The sequence below is a fragment of the Erythrolamprus reginae genome, chromosome 3 (genome assembly GCF_031021105.1).
Source record: "Erythrolamprus reginae isolate rEryReg1 chromosome 3, rEryReg1.hap1, whole genome shotgun sequence".
Classification (NCBI taxonomy): Eukaryota; Metazoa; Chordata; class Lepidosauria; order Squamata; family Dipsadidae; genus Erythrolamprus; species Erythrolamprus reginae.
In genome coordinates this window covers 157,932,689-157,956,728 of record NC_091952.1, presented here as the reverse complement: position 1 = coordinate 157,956,728, position 24,040 = coordinate 157,932,689, and the positions used below count along the sequence as shown (strand labels likewise).

Sequence of the window (24,040 nt, the reverse complement as noted above, 5' to 3'; positions counted from 1 at the left end):
GTTAGTTCTGTCTGTCTTACATTTAAAAAAAAAATCAAAAAAAATATTCAAACCCCCCCCGCCCACAAACCTATTGTAAAAGCTACATTTGAAAATCCAAACATTTAAATCCCAATCTTAAAAAGCCCCATTCAATCAACTTCATTCCATCACAATCATACTATACGCCCAGAGCATAGTGTCAGCGCTCAACGGCCCAGGCCTGCCGGGAAAGGTATGTTTTTAAGACCTTTCAAAAGGCTGGGAGGGTGGGGGCAGTGCAAATCTCTGAGGAGAGATGGTTCCAAAGGACCAGAGCTGCCACACTGTTTGGCTGATGGGACCTGAAGAAGCCCAACTCTGTGGGATCTGACCAGCCGCTGGGATGCATGATGCAGGAGATGGTTCTATAAATAGTCTGGTCCTAAGTCATTTAAACTTTAAATTACATTCAGACACCTATTGGTAGCCAATGCAGCTCATGGAATGATGGTGATACATGGGTATACCTCGGTAGGCCCATAATTGTTTGCATGGCTGCATTTTGGACTAGCTGCAATCTCTGAATGCTTTTTAAACATTGTCCCATGTAGAGAGCATTGCAGTAATTGAGCTGTGAGGTGATGAGGGTGAGAATGACTGTGAGAAGAGACCCCCCTGTCCAGATAGGACCTGTGCCAACATCCTCTTCGCCACAGCTGAGAGATGAGGTTCTAGCCTCAGCTGTGGATCAAGGAGGACTCCCAAGTTGCGGACCCTCTCTGAGGGGGTCAAACCCCCCCCTCCCCCCAGGGTGATGGAAGGACAGATATAGTTGTCCCTGAGAGGCAAAACTTAAGCCTGTTGACAACCATCCAGACCCTAACAGCCTCCAGGCATTGGCACAACACCTCCACTGCTTCACTGAATTGACACGGGGTGGAAATGTACAGCTGAGTATCATCAGCATACTGTTGGTAACTCGCCCCATATCATTGGATGATCTCACCCAGCAGTTTCATGTAGATATTAAATAGCCAGGGGGAGAGAACCGACCCGTAAGGAACCCCACAAAGGAGGGGCCTGGGATTCAACCTCTGACCCCCTGCCAACACCGACTGCGACTGACTGGAGAGGTAGGAGAAGCACTATAAGATGGTGCCTCCCACTCCCAATCTCTTCAATTGGCACAGAAGGATACCATAGTTGGTGGTATCAAAAGCTGCTGAGAGATCAAGAAGCACCAGGATAGAGGAATGACCCCTATCCCAGGCCTGCCAGAGATCATCCGTCAGCACGACAAAAGCAGTTTCAGTGCTATGGCCGGGCCTGAAACCAGACTGCTGAGGGTCACAATAATCGGCTTCATTCAAGGAGGGTCACAATAATCAGCTTCATCCAAGGAGCGTCACAATAATCGGCTTCATCCAAGGACCACAGGAGCTGGAGTGCCACCATCTTCTCAACAGCTTTCTCTAGAAAAGGGAAAGTTGGAGACAGGACAATAGTTATTTAAAATAGCCGAATCCATGAAAGGCTTCTTGAGGAGGGGGCACACCACCGCCTGCTTCAAGGGACCTTCTCCATCAACAAAGTGTTGGTAACCGCCTGGATCCAGCTTCGTGTCACCTATCTGCTGGTAGAAACTAGCCAGGAGGGATACGGGTGCAATAAACAGATGGAGGAGCTCACAGCTCCCATGGCTTTGTCCACTTCATCAGATGTTACCAGTTCAAATTTTTTCCACACAACTGGACTAAGACCTGTCCCTGTCATTTCTGTTAAAACTGCCCAGTCGGAATCCAGGTCCGTCTGGATCTGTGCGACTTTATCCGCGAAAAACTTATTTAAATCCTCAGCACCGCCTTGCAAAGGTCCTCCCCCCTGGCATTCAGGAGGGAGCGAGTCACCTAGAATACGGCAACTGGGTAAGATTCCGTGGATGCAATCAAGGCAAAAAGATATGAACATCTTGCCGTCTTGATCAACACTAGATAAGTCTTGATATAAGATCTTAACAGTGTTTGGTCAGATCTAGATTTACTGGATCTCCAATGCTCCTCTAGATGTCTCTTCTGGCATTTCATCCCCAAGTTCCTTGGAGAACCAAGGAGATCTCCTGGGTCTACTGCCACAGGGTGGTCACAAACGAGCAGTCCGGTCCAGATCCCTCTTTGCAGCCATATTCCAGACTGCTATCAGGGATTCTGCCAAATTGTGTATAAGCGAGTCAAGTATTTTCCCAAGCACCCTCTGAAATCCTACTGGATCTATTAGGTGTCTGGGGCAGAACCACCTAATTGGTTCCACCTGCCATAGCAGAAAATGGTCTGACCAAGGCAAGATGTCTAAGCCCCTTGATTTCAGATCATTACTCAACTGCCCCGAAAGAAACGCCATGAGTCGGGCCCTGTATTATCCGGGTCAGGTCTATGGTTGCCATGGACACCATGAACTCCTGCGCCAACCAGAGGATTTGCTGAGGGACCGCACATTGAAGTCCCCCAAGACTATCAGTCTGGGGAATTCAACCGCCATCCTGGCTACCTCCTCGAGTAGTGCAGGCAGGGCTGTTGTCACGCAGCTGGGAGGCAGGTATGTGAGCAACAAGCCCATCTAAAGTCTTAGTTCCAACTTCACAAGGAGAGACTCACAGCCGACTATCTCAGGTGCAGGGAGCTTGTGCAGGCTGAAGGTCTTCCAGGCTATAACAGCCACTCCTCTTCCCCTTCCCTGAGTCACGGCTGATGGCACTTGAAACCCAGCTGGGCACATTTCCAAGAGAGGAACATCTCCCTTGGGACCCAGCCAGGTCTCAGTCACACATGGCAGGTCGACCTCCTCATCTAAGTCAGTTCTGGATGAAGGAAGCTTTATTTACAACTGACCTGGTATTAAGTAGAAGAAGCTTGAGCCCAAGGCCTGGATTTCATCTATCACCAGTACCATGGGTTGAGCTAGATGGTTCTGGGGGGCCAGAATGAGGAATCGCTTTGAGGCAGCGAGTCCTTTTCCCCATGAGCGGCCTACCCCCGCTACCTCAAATTCAGCTTAATATTGTTATGCTACACATAAAAGATGCATAGAAAGATCAACATACGTAATGTTCTGTATGTCTTAAGTGTCACAGTTTTATATAGTAGCTTTTATCACTATGTAAAATACAGTATATAGCAGTTCTATTTTAATGCATTACACTGCCATTTGTATATTGGACAAATGAATAAATAAAATAAAAATAAATAAAAATCTTCAGGACTGCAGCTTTTGAATAACCTAATAGAAAGATAAAACAAATGGTTGTGAAAGGATTTTGCTTCTTAAAACAAAGATATTATTAAATGCCAATTCATGGAAGTATCGACTTTCACACATGAAAGACTGCCCTAAATTCATCAGAAAATATAGAAATGTCGGGGTAAAACTGATACATACTTTTACAACCATGGAAATTCTCTGGTAACACTAGGCTAAGCATTCTATCTAAAGCCAAGCTAACTCACAGCTTTCTTTTGACAAAAAGTAAGAGTTGGAATCGCCATGTGTGTTGCTTTGAACTTACTGAAAGTATACTTCATAAATAAATGTGAAAACCCAATCCAATGTATATTTGTGCAAAATAAGACCCAATGAGTTTAACAGCATTTAGTCTCGAAAGACTACAATATTTTTAAAGCATTAGATACAAAGAACTAAAGTACTTAAATGACCTCTCTTAAAATCCCTAGGACTAAAACTTACTTAACCGTAGTTACATTGATCTTCAGTTTGGTGCCCTATGTAAAAAATTGATTGAATTCCTTGTGGCTTTAGATACTGTCTTAACATGCTGGGTAAATTAGGTCACCACAGTAAATAATAACATGCTTATTTGTACAGTAAATTATGACATACATATTGTTAACCTGGTTTTAAGGATCTAGAGTAGCTTGAATGCCTAGTTCATGCTGTCTTAAATTTTACATGTTACAGATACAAAACACTGAAATTTTGACAAAAATCTATTACTCATTTATTATTTTCCTAATTTGACAGAGAACCAAATATCTGATTCATCACAGTCCTTTTATCAATCAAGAAATATCTGTTCTGTATTGACTTTCCTGATTTCTGCTTACTAGCAGCAGGAACCTCTACAATGAAGCTACTTTAATCTCTTACCCTTGCTGTTAGCAGAGATTAAAAATACAGGGCCTTGCCACCTCTTCTATGCTTCAGTCAAGTGCTCCTGAGTCAGCCAAAAAAAGAATATGCAAAGCAATCCTTTGATGCTTCCATTCTACATAATTTGACCTCATGGTCAAATTCAGACAGAAGGTCTCTTATTCTCCAGACTTGGTTGCAAATCAAGAGGGTAGCTTTAGGATTTTTTAAAAATTTGAATAAATCCTCTAGGGTGGGAGGGTTATTGATTTTCCTTAGCTAGTTTTTTAATTGCACAGATAAATCCACATTTATCTAGAATTTTAAATCAGCCTTTGATGGGAGGTTGCAAATCTTAATTGAGGAAGACGCTGGTTAATGTTAAACAGAGTTGGCATCGATGAAGTTGTAATGCTTAAACCATGCAAAGAAAGAAAAGGGGGAGAGGTTCACTTGGGAAAGAAAGCACTATGTGTTTTCAGGCACTCTCATAGGGTTTTTCAGCCTTTAAAAAAGCAGCAGCCTTAATTGTTTTACTAGGCAGTGGATTGAAAAACACAGTTCTAATTCTTTAGGCACCAGTAATTTTTTTTAAAAAAATCTGAGATCTGCAGTATAGAGTCTGTTGACTGGTCAATATAAACATGCCAAGGCAATTATAAATCTCTGTCATCCATACTTTCAAGAAGCTTCTTACTTTTTTGAAATAAGGCCAACAGATTCCCTCACCATCCAAAAATGCTTACTTTGCAAGTACCTGGCTATAGGATGGAAATCAGCAGGTGGCAATATAATGTCTTCTTTCTTTTCCTGTGTACAAGGAACGTTGTCAGGTATTAACACATGGACATGATGGAAGATCAGTTATGGAACCAATGTAATGCACAATTATTTGGGAGAATAATAAAACTAGTAGAACTTTTTTGTCCCAAGTTACAGGGCCGAAGTTTGAAATGAAAGAAGTTCTGTGAGTTTACCATGGAGATGGGAATAATTTGCCCTTTGAAAGTTGTCTGACCTTTGTTTCTTAGCAACATAAAACTAGTCAGTAGACTATGTTTTTAGTGTACCTAATTTAGACTATCAAATATTAGCTTTAAGACAACCTAATTTCCCATAATGATTTTTCAGACGCCATTAATAAGCAACAGAGAAAGGAGAACAGTTTCACTTAGCCCCTCCCCTTTCAAATCTCATTGAAATGGTCAGAAGCAATTTACCTAACGAATAAAGCCATTGTCTGGCCAATGGAATTATTGTCTGTGTAATTTTTAACACTGTAAATTTTCAATTGCTTTAGCTACCATTGTTGAATCTTTAGTTTCAGTGGAACCAACTACTGTATACAGCTGAAATTGTATTCCAAATGGTTTTAAAAAAAACCACCATCATAGATCATTTTCCCATTCTGCTTGTCACAGAAGTGTGATCTGTTGAATCAAACATGCTCTGATATATGTGAAAATCTCTTTGAATTCTTTTTTTTCATTTTGGTGATCAGCATTGAATTATGTTGCCAAGCATCTGGTACCAGGCATCACAAACTCTGCAGATCAATGCAATGGAAGTTATAATTAAAGGAGAAATACAGTGATTGATTGTTGCTGGAGATGATTTCTTATCTGTACCCTGGAACCAATCATTGGTTTAGTTAGGCATCTTTCTCTAGATGTGTGATCAATAGTTAACTGCAGGTTCTTTAAGATAGTGGGGAGATAAAAATTAATAATTTTTCAGTTCAAGCAAAATTCCTGCAGTTATGCAGTTTGCTTGTGGATCCAGCTTTGTTCTTCTTGATTGGTGCACTGTAGCACAAGTGGATTCACTGACTCAGTCTTCAGAGATCAATCATTCTGGGACTCTTGAAGAGATGATTGTGTAACTGTTCCTGTAAGAATAATATATTGATACCAATAACTATATTTAATAATATTAATAGTAATTTTAAATATTAGCTATATTTCAAAGTTGTATGTGTTGAATCAAAGTTGTATCACTTGAATAGTTATAGACATAAAACTTTAAGCTCTTTATGTTTGTTTTTAATCTGAACTTTGAGGTTATTATTATTACTTCTTTATCCTTATGAATGAATTACATTAAGAGTGTAACACCATTATTTTTTATTATTTTTATTATTGTTATTTATTAGATTTGTATGCCGCCCCTCTCCGTAGACTCAGGGAGGCATACAAATTTTATTTTATTTTATTTATTTTTATTTATTTTTATTTATTTATTTACTTATTTATTTACTTACTTACTTACTTACTTACTTACTTACTTATTTATTTTGTCCAATGCACAATAATATATAATGAAGCTTATAGAGATATAGTAGAGAAGATATATGAGATATAGGAGAGACTATAGGACAGGGGATGGAAGGCACTCTAGTGCACTTATGTACACCCCTTACTGATTAATTCTCCAGATTATGGCATTATAGTAGCTTTGTAATCTGAAGCATAGTAAGATGGATAGTTTCAGTCTTTTCACTTCCTTTGTCAGGCTTGTATCATAGGAACATTTGGAAGCAACTGTTGGGATTCCATTAGAGCAATAACAGTTTTCATTAGTTTTCCATTGAAACTCATTGGGAAATCACATTGCCATTATTCGGCAACAGAATACACAAACAGCACTAAAGCAAGAACTATATGCAGCTAGGGGCCATGGGTTTCTCATTGATATTCTACATAAACTCATAAAACCCATAGTACAATAATTACTCTAATTGCACTTAATAGGATTATGTTTAAAAGGGAATCCAACTGAAAAGTAAAGGTCCTGCTACTAAATGAACAACTCCTTGTGTTAGCAACCCAAACATTTTAGGCAGCTATTCTGTATTTGGTTTGTTAATGTATGATGAGAATGGGGGTGAAAAGCAAAACAAACCAGAAATAGTGGGTAAATGCAGGAGACTTTCTTATAAATGAGTTTCTGGACACTTCCCCAATTCTATGAATAAAGCAAGATATTATACAATATAAGCTTTGTCTGGAAGTACTGTGACGCTGCTGGCATTGAAGGAAAAAAGTAGTCTTTCCTTTTTGGGAGACTAGTAGCAAAATAACATTAAGTTTAACATAAGTTCCACAGCATAATTGCACAAACTAACATACATAACAAATTTAAATTTCAGAAAAGATCCCAAATTAAGTCTTAATGTAATATTACCTACTATTAACTTTAGTCCAAAAGGTTTAAATAGTTTCCCATTGCTGAAAGATGAAACAAGCATAAAATATAGGTCTTTAGTTTCTTTAGTTTGTGTAAAATACAAAGGGAAGCACATTTCTCACTATAATATTAGGACAGCCTGATAGAGTTAGCGTAGCCATTGTTCACCTACAATGGTCCGGACCTCCTGCCTACTGTTGTAAACAGTGATGCTTCTGCTTTTTTGGTCAGTGGAGTTAGGTGAGAAAGGACAGCTGTCTCTTAATTAGAATTTCACAGCATGTCTTCCACCAATCACCAGCAAATCTCTGACTATCTCCAAACCAGATTTATTTTACTTCAGCGGAAGACCACTGACCGATAACAATGTGGCAAAGAGGAGAGAAGCAGATTGAGAGTCAACCATGAGGGGCCGCAAGCTTTAATTAGGATGACCTTAAGTGAAGTGGCAACAGACTTTTCACAGGTGGAGGGGAGTGGCTGTCAAGGTTTCCAGCTGGGTTCCTGAAGCCCTGTTGTCAGTTGTACAAAGACTTGTCAGCCTTAAAGTTAATCAGAAATCGTCTTTCTCCCATTCCCCCACTATTATATTGAACACAGTCTGTTTCCTATTTAGCGGAAAGACATTCTTAATCTCTTGCTTTTTGCTTACTGAGAAAGCTCAAAATGTCCAAGGAGCTGCTGATACAGTTCTACAGAAGAATTATTGAGTTTGTCATCTGCACCTCTATAATTGTTTGGTTTGGTTCTGCAACCCAACAACAGACTTCAGAGGATAATTAGAACTGCAAAAAAAACCAAAACCAACCCACAAACCAATTGCTACCAACCTGCCTTCTATTGAGGTCCTCTACTGTGCATCAAAAAGAGAGCTGTGAAAATATTTACAGACATCTCACACCCTGGACATAAACTGCTTCAACTCCTTCCCTCAAAACAACACTATAGAGCACTGCACATCGGAACAACTAGACACAATAACAGTTCCCCCCCCCCCCAACACTATCACTCTGCTAAACAAATAATTCCCTCAACACTATCAAGCTTTTTACTATGTCTGCACTACTATTAATCTTCTCATAGTTCTCATCACCAGTCTCCTCCCACAAATGACTGTATGACTGTGACTTTGTTGCTTGTATGCTTACAATTTATATTGACTGGTTCCTAATATAATTTGATTACTTATTTGTACCTGGACTATCATTAAGTGTTGTACCTTATGATTCTTGAAGGTTTTCTTTTATGTACACTGAGAGCATATGCACCAAGACAAATTCTTGTGTGTCCAATCACACTTGGCCAATATTCTACGTTATCAATGCACTTGTAGAGGATTCCTAGGTATAAATCATGCCTGCAGGTAGAATAAGATAAGATTTTTAAAATAATATTTTATTATGAGTACCTGGTGGCATCCTCATTGCCCATTGTTTATATTTTTCTTTGTTAAGTTTTAAAACACTATAGGAGGAACGCATGAGTGTCTGTTTTCAATAAAGGGAGATGTACTATCTTGCTCCTCTGAGAAGTAATTGAGCAGAATTGGTAATTTTTTCTGGCCATTGACAGAATTGCTGCATGCCCATTTTGTAAAAATAAATTAACATGTTCTGTCTTTCTGTTTCTTATTCACACATAAACACACATAAGCAGTACAGCAGCACACTGTTTGATCTGCAATCAGGAGATAAATGGAAATAGTTTTGACTGGGTATTTTATTTGAATTGTAGAAATTAGAAATAAAAATCCTAATTTAGCTAAGTACTCAGTCTGGCTGGCTTTATATTTAAATTTAATTTTAGTCTATCATATTTGAATGAAATGAATGAAATGACATGAATTATTTATGGATTATAGATAACTTTTTTGCTCTCTGCAAATGATTTGGGATAATGAATTGTGAAATAACTGGCAGCTACATGAAAATTTCCTTATCCCTTGAAATGCCCTCAGCTCTTAACTTGTAATTGTGTGAAGCAGAGGAAATGTATCTGAAGAAAATTACTATAAACAGAATTGTATAGTAGCCTTTTGATTTACAGATGCTGGCTTCAGATTTTATTGCCTTGAAGTTGATTGTTTTATTATTTTACATGTGGCTTAATTTGAGAATTATAGTTTATTCTTATGTTATAATTATTCAGAGACATTTTGTTAGGATTGTATCCCACCAAGAGTGTTTTGATTGTGATGTGCAGGGGGGAGGGGGGGAGGGGGGGAAAGTGGAAATCAAATAATGAAATAAATAAAAACTAAAAGTATATTTGATTACATTTTAATTTAACTGATTGGAAATTATGTTGAAACCTTTCTTGGACACCTTGAATGAACTATGCTGAGTGTGGAATACCACTGTTCTTTTTTAAACAGGGTGTTGCATATTTTGAATTTATTTTGAAGACTATACTTCTTATGATTAAAAAAAACTATTTTTAATGATGGCATTTCAAATCCTGGCATACAGAAGGGTTTTTTTTATATATAATCTGTTGAACTTTCTCACTCACTTTCTTTGCCATGTTTTCATGAGCATTAACAATTGTTGTATCTTGTTGTAATGGAATTGGCTACTTTAATTTGAACAAAGTGCCATGTGTATTTGCATTTATAAAATTATAGCAAGGCATTTTAAATATGAATATAAAACAGTTCCTCTGAAAAAAAAAGTATTTCTTCCACATAGATATGAATAATAAATACTTTGTTGCAGTAGAAATAGATTGTTTCTAGAAATGGGAATGGTTTGTCATCTGCATTTACTGCTTCATTGCTTCATTTTTAACAAACATAGGTAAATATAGCAATTCTGTTTCAGAAAATTAGTAACATTTGTCCTGAAATCTATATAATTTAGAATAACTGAAAGAGATAATATATCCAGTTAGCAGATCATTCTTCATGCTAGCTCATTCTTTTTAGATTTTTTTTTTAACATGCCCTTATTTCATCTTATTCTCCTCAGTTTTCTCAGTTCCTTTTGCAATTCATTTCTGCTTTTGTTAGATACACCAAAGCCTAGCTATTCGTAGCTACCTTAATTGTTCCAGGCAATTTTTAATTTTGATGACTAGACTGCATACATACCTGGAACATGACTAAGCTGCATATAATTGTGTATGTTATTTGCCCATTAGAAAAACATTATCCTCTTAAAATTTAATTCCTTTTAATAGATTAATCCAGAAAAAAATAGTTAGGCATATTTTAAGTACAAAGCCGATATAATTTATGAAGTTGGAGCACTATTTGAAGATTTAGGGATACAGTGAGAGCCAGTGCAAGTTCCAGACTTCTTCTGGAATCTTCAAAACTTTCCATTCACTTATAATTTCAATTTGACAAAAAATAGGAATTGCTAAATAATCCATTAGCTGGGGGAATGATTAAGAAAAGGGAGTAGTAGAAAGATAGGGGGTCAGCCCAATCTGTTGGTGAGATATGATTTCATAGATCTATGGTGGTGCCATTTGGGTGGGCACGCAGGTCCAGTGTGTGCCAGCTTATTTTTGAGCCTTCTGGGCCCAATAAGAGTTAGGAAACAGCCTATTTTTTGCCTCTGGAATGGGTGGGGAAGGGTGATTTTTTTGCTCTCCTGAGCTTCCGCATCTTTTTAGTAGCCTGGGGATTGTGAAAATGCCCCCTCCCCCGGAGGTCTACCAAAGACTGGAAATGTTCCGTTTGCCAACTTCTGAGTGAACTGGAAGTTCCAGGGGTTTTTTTTCTTCCCCTGGGCTTCAGAGCCTTTCTAGGAGTCTGGGGAGGATGAAAATGGCCTTCCCCTCCCCCAGAGCCTTTCCAAAGGCCAGAAATGGCCCGTTTTCCCACTTGAAGTTGGCCTCCTGAAGACCGTTTTTGCCCTCTCCAGGCTCCTAGAAAAGCTCTGAAGCCTGGGGAGAGCAAAAAACTGGTGTGCCATCGTGTGCCGCAAGCGTGCGTGTGTGTGTGTGTGTGTGTGTGTTTGTCATGCAGGCATGCCCAAGGGTGCATGGAATTATGGGTGTGCAACTTCAGTGGCACATATAAGAACAGGGTGTCCAGCAAACTTGGAAAACAGGGAAACCAGGGAATTATCAAGGAAATCAACGGTTTGGGAAGTATCAGGAAATTATCAGGGAATTCGTGAAAAAAACAGAATAAATCAGGGGGAAAAAACAATGTATTAAAATGTTTAAAAGTCAGGAAAAAAATCATTAAAAAAAGTCAACGGATCGCGCTGCCCGGCAGAGTTAAGCCAAAATGAGCATAACTGTGACAACAACTTACTTCCTCAGCTACCGATATTTCCCCACAGCTTAGCCATTTGGTATGACATCATCTACGACCATGCCTTAACTAGACGGCACGTTACAGCGAAATGTCAAGGAAATATCAGGGCATTTCAAAATGCTTTCCCTCTGGACACCCTGTAAGAAGTATAATCTGATTTTGTAAAGTTTGATAGCTTCCACAATAATGGAAAATCTGACTATAGGTAGACCATGTTTAGTGAATGCAATCATGATTGGCAACATAGTGGTTAAGAAAAGTGGGTACTAAATGAAACCATAAAGTGCTCATGATTTTACTTCAACTTTCCATTCTTTTACCAACCTGCAAAGGTCATAAATGGGAGAAATGGTTGCAAAGTGACTTTGTCATTGTTGTTATTACTGTGTGCAGTTGCTAAACAAGGCAGTCACTAAATGAGGACAACCTGTACACTGAAAAGCATCTTGTGTGCAAAAATGTAGTAGTTCTGGCCACAGAATTTGGATCTGTGAATCTAGGGGTTGACCCTCTATCTTTGTATTGCTCCCTTTTCTCAATCACTCCCCCACTAATGGACAAATTCTTGCCAAAGTTCTGCACAGAATACAGTGGAACCCCGATATACGAGCAGCTCTACTTACGAGCTACTCGAGATACGAGCTGGGAGAGTAGAGAAATTTTTGCTCGACTCACGAGCTTCCATTCGGGATACGAGCCGAGAAGAGCCGGCCTGGCTTGCTTTGCTTCCGAGCTGATGCAGAGCCGAATAAAGCGTCACGCCCCTCTGACGCTTTCGGCGGCTTCCGAAGCGATGCTGGGCTCTTTTGCCGCCAAAAGCGTCAGGGGGGCGTGACGCTTTATTCGGCTCTGCAAAGCAAACCAGCCTGGCTCTTCTCCGTTCGTATCCAGCGCTTGGTGAGTCCTTGGCTTCTGCTGGGGGTGGGGGGATCTGAACGCTTTCTGCTGGGGGTGGGGGGATCTGAACGCTCTCCCTGGCTGGGAGCACTTTCGCTGCGAGAGAGGGCTTTCCCGAAAGGGACGGAGAAAGCCCTCTCTCGCAGCGAAAGTGCTCCCAGCCAGGAGGCTGCGAGAGAGGGCTTTCTCCGCCCTTTCGAGAAAGCGCGCCTGTCTGAAAAGATCCCCGCCGGTCTGGTGGGATTTTGCAGCAACCTCCGAGCAACCTGGGCTCGGAGGTTGCTGCAAAACCCCACCGGACCGGCGGCGATCTTTTCAGACAGGGGTGCCGATTCTCCGCTTTTAGCAGTGAGCGGAGAATCGGCGCGCCTGTCTGAAAAGCTCGTAGCTGGCATGGAACATCCCCCCATGCCAGCTACGAGCTTTTCAGGCAGGCGCGCCGATTCTCCGCTCACTCCGGGTGAGCGGCGAATCGGCGCGTCTGTTTAAAAAGCTCGTAGCCGGCATGGAACATCCCCCCATGCCAGCTACGAGCTTTTCAGGCAGGCGCGCCGATTCTCCGCTCACTCCGGGTGAGCGGCGAATCGGCGCGTCTGTTTAAAAAGCTCATAGCCGGCATGGAAAATCCCCCCATGCCAGCTACGAGCTTTTCAGGCAGGCGCGCCGATTCTCCGCTCACTCCGGGTGAGCGGCGAATCGGCGCGTCTGTTTAAAAAGATCGTAGCCGGCATGGAAAATCCCCCCATGCCAGCTACGAGCTTTTCAGGCAGGCGCGCCGATTCTCCGCTCACTCCGGGTGAGCGGCGAATCGGCGCGTCTGTTTAAAAAGATCGTAGCCGGCATGGAACATCCCCCCATGCCAGCTACGAGCTTTTCAGGCAGGCGCGCCGATTCTCCGCTCACTCCGGGTGAGCGGCGAATCGGCGCGTCTGTTTAAAAAGCTCGTAGCCGGCATGGAAAATCCCCCCATGCCAGCTACGAGCTTTTCAGGCAGGCGCGCCGATTCTCCGCTCACTCCGGGTGAGCGGCGAATCGGCGCGTCTGTTTAAAAAGCTCGTAGCCGGCATGGAAAATCCCCCCATGCCAGCTACGAGCTTTTCAGGCAGGCGCGCCGATTCTCCGCTCACTCCGGGTGAGCGGCGAATCGGCGCGTCTGTTTAAAAAGCTCGTAGCCGGCATGGAAAATCCCCCCATGCCAGCTACGAGCTTTTCAGGCAGGCGCGCCGATTCTCCGCTCACTCCGGGTGAGCGGCGAATCGGCGCGTCTGTTTAAAAAGATCGTAGCCGGCATGGAACATCCCCCCATGCCAGCTACGAGCTTTTCAGGCAGGCGCGCCGATTCGTCGCTCACCCGGAGTGAGCGGAGAATCGGCGCGCCTGCCTGAAAAGCTCGTAGCTGGCATGGGGGGATTTTCCATGCCGGCTATGAGCTTTTTAAACAGATGCGCCGATTCGCCGCTCACCTGGAGTGAACGGAGAATCGGCGCGCCTATCTGAAAAGATCAGAGCCAGCATGGAAAGCCCCCCCATGCCGGCTCCGAAGCACCGGGCACCCCTCAGCCGACGTCTTTTCCCCTCAGCCCTCGGGCTTGCACGCATTAATCACTTTTCCATTGTTTCCTATGGGAAACAATGCTTCGACCTACGAGCTCTTCGACATACGAGGTTCCTTCCGGAACCAATTAATTTCGTATGTCGGGGTTCCACTGTATTTGGGCTGGGTATTGGTTCAGGAACTGTGTAAAAGCAATAAAGAGTACCCTCACTGAAGGATTGGGAGATGGGGCTGCAAAAAGCAATGGACCTAGATTAGAGATGCAAACTTTTGAAACAATTAGCCAATACATAGAACCAGAGATCACGTATGTCCTTATTTTGATGCAAGCCAGATTCATTTATTTCAGAATAATGTACTCAATAATAAATACACACATACTAAGTACTGTAATAGCATAATGGAGAAAGCGCTGTGTAAGCGAAGGGCTCCAAATTATTCAGGCAACTAAACTGAATCATTATGCCAGAAAGAAGGGTAAACATTCACACCCACACACATACCAAAGTTGCTATCAAGTCTGACTGAAGGAAATCCAAATCCCGTGGACAAGAAATCTTCTTTCTGAGTCTTTTCTAAAAGATGGCACATTGAATTGCAACTTTGTGCCAGACTACAACTGGCCAGTACCTGTTGCATTTATACTCAAGAGTTGTAAGCAACTAAGCAGCAGAGAATAAATCAGAAGCAATAGCAAGAGTTACTAAGAGAAACGCTGCAAGGTAAGTTTCATTTGTATTGACCTTGTTTTGTCTCGAACTCAAGGGCATAGCTTTGTTCCAGTGAGATAAATTGGCGCCTGCAACCCTTCTAATACAAATTGACTTTTGATTTCCAACTTAATTTTAGGTATGTGTATGTATGTGTGTGAATGATTGGCTCTTGTGCTGCAGACATCGCTTTTAACAAAATAGTTCCAGGGTTTTCCAGTCCCGTTTTGTGAGATGCACAGAGCTCCATTTCTGCAGCACACAGCAAAGGAGTGACTTGCCCTAGTGTCACTCATTTGCATATTTTCCTGTGCAGCCCTCCCAATCAGATCTGAAAGACACACCATACTAATTATCCTTCGAAAGGGAGGGGTTGTCATGGCAACTGAGCACTTTTTAAAGCACTAGGAATAGTGTTCATTATTGTTCAGTGTCTTTAGCAGTGGAGGAAAAAGGTCAGGGTAGCAGTTACTGTCCATATGAATTTTGCCTCTGAGAAATATGAATCTGCAGTGCACCCACAACCCCTATGAGTTGGTGAGTGAAAACTTATTTATTTGGTGTTGCAAGATTTCAGTTTTTTATGTTTTGAGAAACTAGGCATAGAAAAGTATTTGCCCAGGGCGCAAACTTGCAGCAGAGAAAAAGCTTACCATACTATGTTCTTCTCTGTGCTAACTCTACTCTAAGATCTTACATATTGTAGATGAGATTTTTATATTTATCGTGCTTTATTTCCAGGCAGAAGGTTAATACTTTTTTGCCTAAATATAAAGTTTTAGCATATACTTTTGTCTACTCATAAAAATACTAAGTACAGATTTGCCAATTTTTAAAAATTCTTTATCTTGACAAATGCAGGGACATGCAATCCAGACTTCCCAAATAGTGGGCTGTTTAAATTATTTTAGGGTAGAAAAAAGGGGAAATAGTATTAAATTTAAAAAGAAAAGCTTACAAAAGTACTTGCATTTTTCTGTTTGTACATATTTCATGGCACTAAAAACATTTTATACACTTCATGGGTAATCCAGCTCTGATACTTTGACATGATTATAAATAAATAAAGATAGAATCTATTTCAGAAAGAGGTGATAAGAAATATCTTAATGAACTTATGTATTTGCCTGTTTAAAGTATATTGATCAGGATGCTTTCAAAGTGCTGTGAAAAGTTGTTGTTTTTAGTGCTCATCATTACTTGTGCATTGTGTCTTTGTACTTAAACTCGGGAATGAAGAGAGTACTGTACTCTGATCATAGAAATTTTAGCTTTTTTGGTATGATAAAAGTAGAATGTTGCATTTGAAGTATTTCAGTTCTCTTTTATGAATTTCTGCCCATGTCTACAAAATATTTTTTAACAAATCTAAAAACATTTCTCAGAAGGGTAGCATCAAATTCTTTGATGTTTATTGTAAAGAACATATTCATGATTTTAGGTTATAGTGTTAATGAGATTTTTATTAGTAAAACAACAAATACTTCTTCAATGTTTGCTCACAAAATTATTATGAATATTTATGGTAATCTGTTGATTTTACAATTCTTGATACCAATTTCTTTTGGAATAATTGGCTATCTTTTAAAATAGGAAAAAATAGAGAGCATTTCTGTATGAATGAAACAATTCTTACTAAGTCTTAAAGAAATTATGCCCATATTTGTGCCAGTGGCATCTGATTTGCAAATAGGATTTGATTACCTCTTGGGAATGCAGATTAAGGCCCTTCATTATTCCTTAGAGATGCCATGAAATTGTCTCTTTGCCAAGGCTCCGTTTTACTCTGTCATTACTGTCAAGCATTTGGAATTGCTAAATAGCAATGAAGGCTAGTGAGTTGGGATTGCTTATTGGATTAATCAGGATGTCTGGATTAGACAGAGAAAAAGATTCAAAAGATAGATTTTATCCCTGCAGTTGTCTCTTTGGTTTATTGTTTTTGGATGCAAGATTATTACATTCTCTTAATTAAACTTCTGTGTCTAGCAATATCTTAGTAAATAAATGGCTCATTTACTAAAGACGTCCCCAAATCCCATATACTAAATATTTGTACATAAAGTCAGGATTAAGCATTCAGAAGAAAACTCTATAAGTGAAAAAGTAGCACTCCTCTTCTTAAGTACTTATAGCATTTAATAGAAGGCACATCATTCTATGCATTTATATTTAATGTACAGGGAACCAAAAAGTTCACAATTCTTTTCAAATGTCTATAGGTTATCAGATTTAGAATGAAATATGTATCCTTCCTAAAAAAAACAAACAAACACAACGCATGGTGATACCATGCTTCTCATTAGATTACAAAGAAACATTAAAAAGTTATAGTAAATTATTTAAACCAGCATTCTGTTTCTGCAGATTATTATGGGGAAGCCACAAATGGAACATTACATACATTGTCATCTTATTCATGTTCTCTGTACTGTAAATAAGCATTCTGATAATATGATTTGTATTCTGATAATGATGGATAAATGTATCTAATCTATATACACACACACACAGAGTCATCCCCCTGGTATTGCGACCCCGATCATTGCGAAACGGCTATATGGCGATTTTGCAACCCGGAAGTAAAAACACCATCTGCGCATGCGCGCCCTTTTTTCTATGGGCACGCATGCGTAGATGGCGCCGGGCAGATCAGCTGCTGGGCGGCTTCCCTGGGTCTCCTCTTGCTGGCGGGAGGGCGAGAAGCCCCCCCCAGCACCCACTCGCCTGCTGTTCGCCCGGCTCGCCCGCCGCTTGCCGCTCGCCCGCCCTTCGCCCGGCCACCCGCCGTTCGCTCGCTGCTCGCCCGCCCTTCGCCCGGCCACCCGCCGTTCGCTCGCTGCTCGCTCGCCCGCCCTTCGCCCGGCCACCCGCCGTTTGCTCGCTGCTCGCCCGCCATTCGCCGCTCGCCCGCCCTTCGCCCGGCCACCCGCCGTTCGCTCGCTGCTCGCCCGGCCACCCGGGTTTGTTTGGCTTCGGGACATGCCGGCGGCGATGTTTTAAAACAGCCGCGCGGCTTCCCAACTGAGTCCCGAAGCCAAACGCGGAAGTTCGCCTTTGACTTCGGGACTCAGTTGGGAAGCCGCGCGGCTGTTTTAAAACGTCGCCGCCGGCATGTCCCAAAGCCAAACGAACCCGGGTGGCCGGGCGAGCAGCGAGCGAACGGCGGGTGGCCGGGCGAAGGGTGGGCGCGCGGGCAGGCAGGCGGCGGACAAGCGGCGGGCGTGGCAGCAGCGAGGAGTTTGCGTGGGCGGCGGGGAAACCCCAATCTTCGGCTCCTCGCTAGCGCTGCGGAGATGGTGTTTTTACTTCCGCAGCGCTACCGTGAAAACCCGATCATTGCTAGGGGTCCTGGAACGGAACCCTCGCAATGATCGGGGGATCACTGTATATATATATTAACTAAGATACCTCAAATGCATCTAATTTACAGAATGCAGGACCCATGACTTCAGTCTTGGAGAGTCTTTGGAGAGGGGCGGCATACAAATCTAATAAATAAATTATTATTATTATTATTATTATTATTATTATTATTATTATTATTATTATTACTCCTGCGAACTTGAAATTTACCAGTTATGGCCATTTCAGTGCTACTGCAGTACTGCTCAAATGTTCAGTTAATTGATCCTGCCTTGGCTTTTCTTTAGCTGCTGGAAATCAGTAGACTGGTTCCAACCTAGCCCTCCAGAGACCTGATAGACTGTTCCTACCATTGGCCACTGGAAATCAGGTAGACCAGTCCACACCCTAGTCCTCTAGAGGTAGATCAGCCCTGCCATCAGTTACTGGAGGATGGTCAGTCAAACTGGCAGAAAATCACAAAGTGTTTCTATTCCATTGCTTCTTTGCCCTTCATCATTCTATTTCTCTATTTAAGTAAAGAAATATTTCTGAAATGATTACCCAAGGGGTCATGGGTTGATTGCATTGCTTTTAAAGCTGCTCAAGATACTGGCTATCCCAATATCAAACTGCAGATTCCCAATTGATGTGTACTTTATGTTCTAAATTTCCATCTGTTCCTTTTCCTTGGTTGATCATTTCTGGTACAGTATTATGAGCAATGAAGAAAACCATCTCCTTTTGGTATATTAGGTGTAATACAAGTAGAGCCCAGCTTTATATCCATTTGCTCAACAATTATTAAGGTTGCATTAAAAAAAAGATGTTCAATTGAACCATGGATTTCCAATTGTCACAGCATCCCCATGGCTATGTGGTCACATTTCAGATACCTATCTTACAATTACAACAATTGCTGCGAGCTGTGATGCATGGTCACCATATGTAGTCTTCCCTTGTCATTTTCCTGCAAACAAAATCAAAAGGAAGCCATTAGGAAAAATCACATGTTTCTCCAGTATATTGTTCCTGCCCCTTTTCCTCCAGAGATGGATCCTGGATCTCACACTCCAAAGCCTCTGCCACACCCTGTAGAGTGTGCCCACCTGCAGTATTCCTCTCATATACCTTAGTAATTTGTCTGTACTCCCTAGCGCCCATCTAAAGCTCTCACCAGCTTGCCTGCACTCCTCTCATGGCCTTGCCTTCTCTCCCTCTATTTGAGGCCTCCATCCACCCTATTGCACCCCTCAGAACCCCACTTGCAATCCATAATACAGTGTTCCCTCGCTTCCTGCGGGGGATGCGTTCCAAGACCACCCGCGAAAGTCGAATTTCCGGGAAGTAGAGATGCGGAAGTAAATATGGCTATGAACAGTATCACAAGCCTTCCCTTAACACTTTAAACCCCTAAATTGCAATTTCCCATTCCCTTAGCAACCATTTAGATTATTACTCAGCATGTTTATTTATTAAAGTTTATTAAAAAAAATATTTATTAAAAGCAGACGAAAGTTTGGTGATAACATATGACGTCATCGGGTGGGAAAAACCATGGTATAGGGGAACAACCCGCAAAGTATTTTTTTAATTAATATTTTTGAAAAACCATGGTATAGACTTTTCGCGAAGTTCAAATCCGTGAAAATCGAGGGAACACTGTATATGTCTGAAGAAAACCCCACCATCTCATGCTTCTTACTTGGGAGTCCCACCCTTTTTCACTTAATGTTTACCATAGTCTGGCTTTTACAATGGCAGCCGGGACCATCAGGATTTGCCAGTACTAAGCAATGGGATCACATGACTTTGTGCTTTATTATCACTTTTCCTGGCGATGGTAATCCTGGCCCCAACCTTTGTAACCTGTATTCTTGTTTCCTCGTGCTCATTTTTAAAGACTTCAAAGTTGTAACTTCTCATGCAAGTTTTGTTTAACTCCTTCATTATTTCAGTTTTACACATGCAAGTTCATAGAATATGTATGCAGAGAGATACAAAGGAAGTGAGAGAGGGTGTGAGAATGAATTTGGGCATTTGTACCCCAGAATAAATTATAAAAATATAATCGGTCTTAAATAGAAAGGGTTTAAGATTACAGGAGCAGATTGGTATTTGAACCACCATACATGTCTTTGGTATCACCTCTTTATTAACCTGTGAACTGGCTTCATTCAGAAAGTCTTCTCAATCCAGCAGAAAAGGCTTCAGAAGAATGGATGATGTTGTTTTGCCCACTGAATTGCTCCATTAATTGAAATTAATATTTAAAAATAATGCAGCTGCACTAATGCATTTCATATGTTTATTACCACTCATTCTTTGACATACCCTGAATCTCTTTGTTTACAGATTCACAAATTTTATAGCTAATGAAATGCACCTGATTATGTTACATTTTAGATGCCTGACCAGTTTGATCAGAATGTGGTTTTGAACCAGTTGTGCTACTCCGGTATGCTTGAAACAGTACGGATACGAAGAGCAGGTTTCCCTGTGCGGAGGCCATTTCAGGATTTTCACACAAGGTAGCAATCTGTTATGTTTAAGAGCAGATAAAGAAAGGAAAATGAAATAAGGCAATTAAAAATAATATCATTGTTTTGTTTCTACAGATACAAAGTCCTGATGAGAAATTTGACTCTCCCTGAGGATTTAAAAGGAAAATGTAGTGCCTTCCTCCATCTATATGATAGCACAAAAACTGAATGGCAACTTGGAAAATCTAAGGTAAAATAAAAAATACATGGATATGCAAAGCCAAAATAATGATTAAAGCATTTTCTGTATTAATACACAGTTGGGTCTGGGCATTGCCTATGTTCCAAAGCTAGACAGCTTGTAGCGTTTGGTGCCCAGTTATCAAATAACTTTAGCTGTAGTAAACTATTTAATTTCTGTGCTACCCTGTGCAGCATAAATACATGATAGATTTGTTAATTGTGGACTTTGACTTTAAGAACAGCTGAAATGAAATGTACTTCTCTAAAAAAAATGTCCTAGCCAATTGAGGATGAATGAAAAAAACAATTAATTTAACTGACCTCTGGCAAAATCAGAACAATGGCAACTAAAATATTTGTACAATGAGCGAAACGGGCATAGCAGATATTCCTCTTCGGGTAGGCAGTAGCTGAGTTCAATCAGTGGGTTCAATCAAGATCTATTCTGTATTTTCTTCCTAGACCCAGATCACCCTGTATATCAGAGGTCTTCAAACTTAGCAACTTTAAGGCTTGTGGATTTCAGTTCCCAGAATTCTCCAGCCAGCTATGCTATATATCTTCCCCATGTTAAATCAAACCTTAGCCTTGTATAATTGAGCTACTCTCATTGGATTTATTGGGTCAATCCAAATCCCAGTTCCAGGCTCATTGGGTCAATCCAAATCTAGTTCCACCACAAAAGTCATCTGCCTTCTCCACTTTCATCCTACACTCTGTCTCTTATCCATTAACAGCAGTGCGGTCTTTCTTTTTCATTGCAGTTGTTCTTCATGTGAATGGGAGAGTTTTAATCCATCCACAACTTTAGCCCATTTTCTTTTCATTTTCTTAAATGTCTCTAGCCTTGATGAGCCCTAGAGAATTCAAGAGAATAAAGATGGCAGGTAGCTGGAAGCAGCACTTCACTTCAAAACACTTCCATCATTTAACATTTCAAATAAATAGATATGCAAGTACATATTTCTTTAAACATGGGTGTCAGCAGAACACATTGCAGGTATGGTAGAGATGTTTGCCACAACATTGGTGCATGTAGGCTCCACATTGTCTAATCCTAAATTATATAGGAAGTTATATTATATGTACCTGCAGAATATGCACAATCTCAATTGCAAAGCATTCATGCATCCACTCCCAGTTGTTTAATATGAATTATGGCCTAAATAAGCTTTTTCATATTTAAGTATGTACTGTAAATAAATCTGAACAACCAATATATTTCTTCTGCATTCATAAGTCTTGGTCTCTCAAATCATTTTCTTGCTATTCCTTAGCTTCTATATCCAATGTTGAGCAGAGTTACAGATAACATTTGTGATTCCCCCCTCCCCCCCAGTATAAGTTAATGTGAAATTACTAATGACATCTGGACATACAGTCAACTTTTCTTACTGAAATATTCTGCTCATTAACAAGCTACGTGCATGAGAGATTTTTTAGTAACTTGATTGACAATGGCCCAAAGGCTGTCCAGAGCTTAGAAATCTTGGCAAAACAACAGAGACCATAAGAGCACAAATCTAATAGTGGAGCTCTTCCATTCTAATAAACAGAACATTTATTTAAACATTTATTTAGCTATCTAGTTAAGTATAGTACCAGAGGAAGAGAGATCACAAACTATTTCCAGATCCTAGATCTAATTCCTCAGTTTCATTTTAAGAACCTAGCAACTGGACTACTTGACACTGGGCTTAGATTATTGCTTCTTAAATACCACGTCTGTAATAAAACCAACCTCATTTACAATTTAATCATGGATGTGGAGTCAGACCTGAGATATCTTACTAAGATTTGCCTGAATGAAGTTAGTGGTGATGTCACTTATATGGAGATCTGTCAAATCAGATGTCATCTTTTGCCTTGGTCGTAACCCAGAGCAAGGGAGTAGTGAAGCAATTATGTACTCAGCAACCCTAGCTATTGCAAGAACTGCTGTCCCTTTGTTGGCCAAACATGAGGCCTGCACACATGATGCTAAGCAAAGGGACAACCTGAGATGCCATCCAGCTGCATGGCTGCATAGCTAGTTGTTTCGATTCACCCAGACTGTTAATACTAGGTCATTTCAACCTCCCTTCTTTGGACCTTCAGAAGACTTAGGGAGTTAATGGCTGCAATGACCACCATGGGCTGGCTCGAAAAGATCATTAGTCCAATGCCCCAGGAGATCATTAGTCCATAGTTTGCTGCATCATAGATGGTATTCATTTCAAAGAAGATAGTTCTGGAGGAACTTTCAATCAATTTACTATCAATGAACAGATAGGTTCTTTGTAATGAGGGCTGACTGTGATGGCCAACCTTAGAAATTTGAGGGAACCATTAGGATGTTCTGTCCCAGAATGCACAAAAGCCAAATATTATGCAGATGCCCACCCACCAGACGTGCCCACCTGCACTGGTCATCAGGAGCGATCCGGTAGCACCAGCAAAGAGGAACCTTCGCCTGGCTGCAGAGAATATGGTTATCTGAACCTTGGAAGTCTGAAATGGGCATGAATAGAAATGATTGGTTGTTCTCATGACTTACCTTGCTATTATTTAGATGGTGGAGGCTTGGCATATTGTAGCATCACTTCTTAACTTTAGTACTATTAGTTAATCAACTTTAATTTTCATTTTGTATCTTGTTTTTAACTTCTGTAAACTTCTAATGTCCAGCTAATTTCAGGGAGATTAGATAAATGTAATAAATCAGTAACTAATAAATAAATAAGTCTTTACTCTGCTTTTTGAAATTGATTTGTAATTTAAGAAATACAAATTAATTAAAATAAGTTTGACATCTTTTCAGGTATTTCTACGTGAATCTTTGGAACACATGTTAGAAAAACAGCGAGAAATAGAGGTTGGCAAAGCAGCTATGATTATCAGAGCACATGTCTTAGGCTACATGGCACGGTAAGAAATTAGGAGTTGTGTATTATTGTTGAGTTGAACTCAAAAACATTAAAATTAGTATAAATGCTGTGGATTGCAAATTTGAATTCCTGAGGCAGAAGATTAAAGCAATATTTGATTTTTTGGGGGAGGGGATGGTCAATCTTTGTTTGAACATTTATTTTGGGGGGATATAATAGATGCTGAAATCGGAAATAGATATTATGCTGTGTTAGTATTTATTTAGATGTTATACTGCATTAAATTTTAACTTGTGACCATTGCATTGTTTTAATGTATTTTTACAATAATTAATAATTATCATTTTTATTAATTAATTGGGTTAATTAATTGTATTATTACA

At 40.6% G+C, this 24,040-nt stretch overlaps 1 protein-coding gene across 1 annotated transcript in view; it reads left to right on the top strand.

The window, feature by feature from the left end:
* MYO10 (myosin X) overlaps positions 1 to 24,040 on the top strand; it is a 177,513-nt gene that overhangs the window by 127,043 nt on the left and 26,430 nt on the right. Inside the window, exons 20-22 of the mRNA XM_070747109.1 lie at positions 20,471 to 20,595; positions 20,683 to 20,797; positions 23,591 to 23,697. Coding sequence (XP_070603210.1) covers positions 20,471 to 20,595; positions 20,683 to 20,797; positions 23,591 to 23,697 — 347 coding nt within the window. The remainder of the gene's footprint in view (positions 1 to 20,470; positions 20,596 to 20,682; positions 20,798 to 23,590; positions 23,698 to 24,040) is intronic.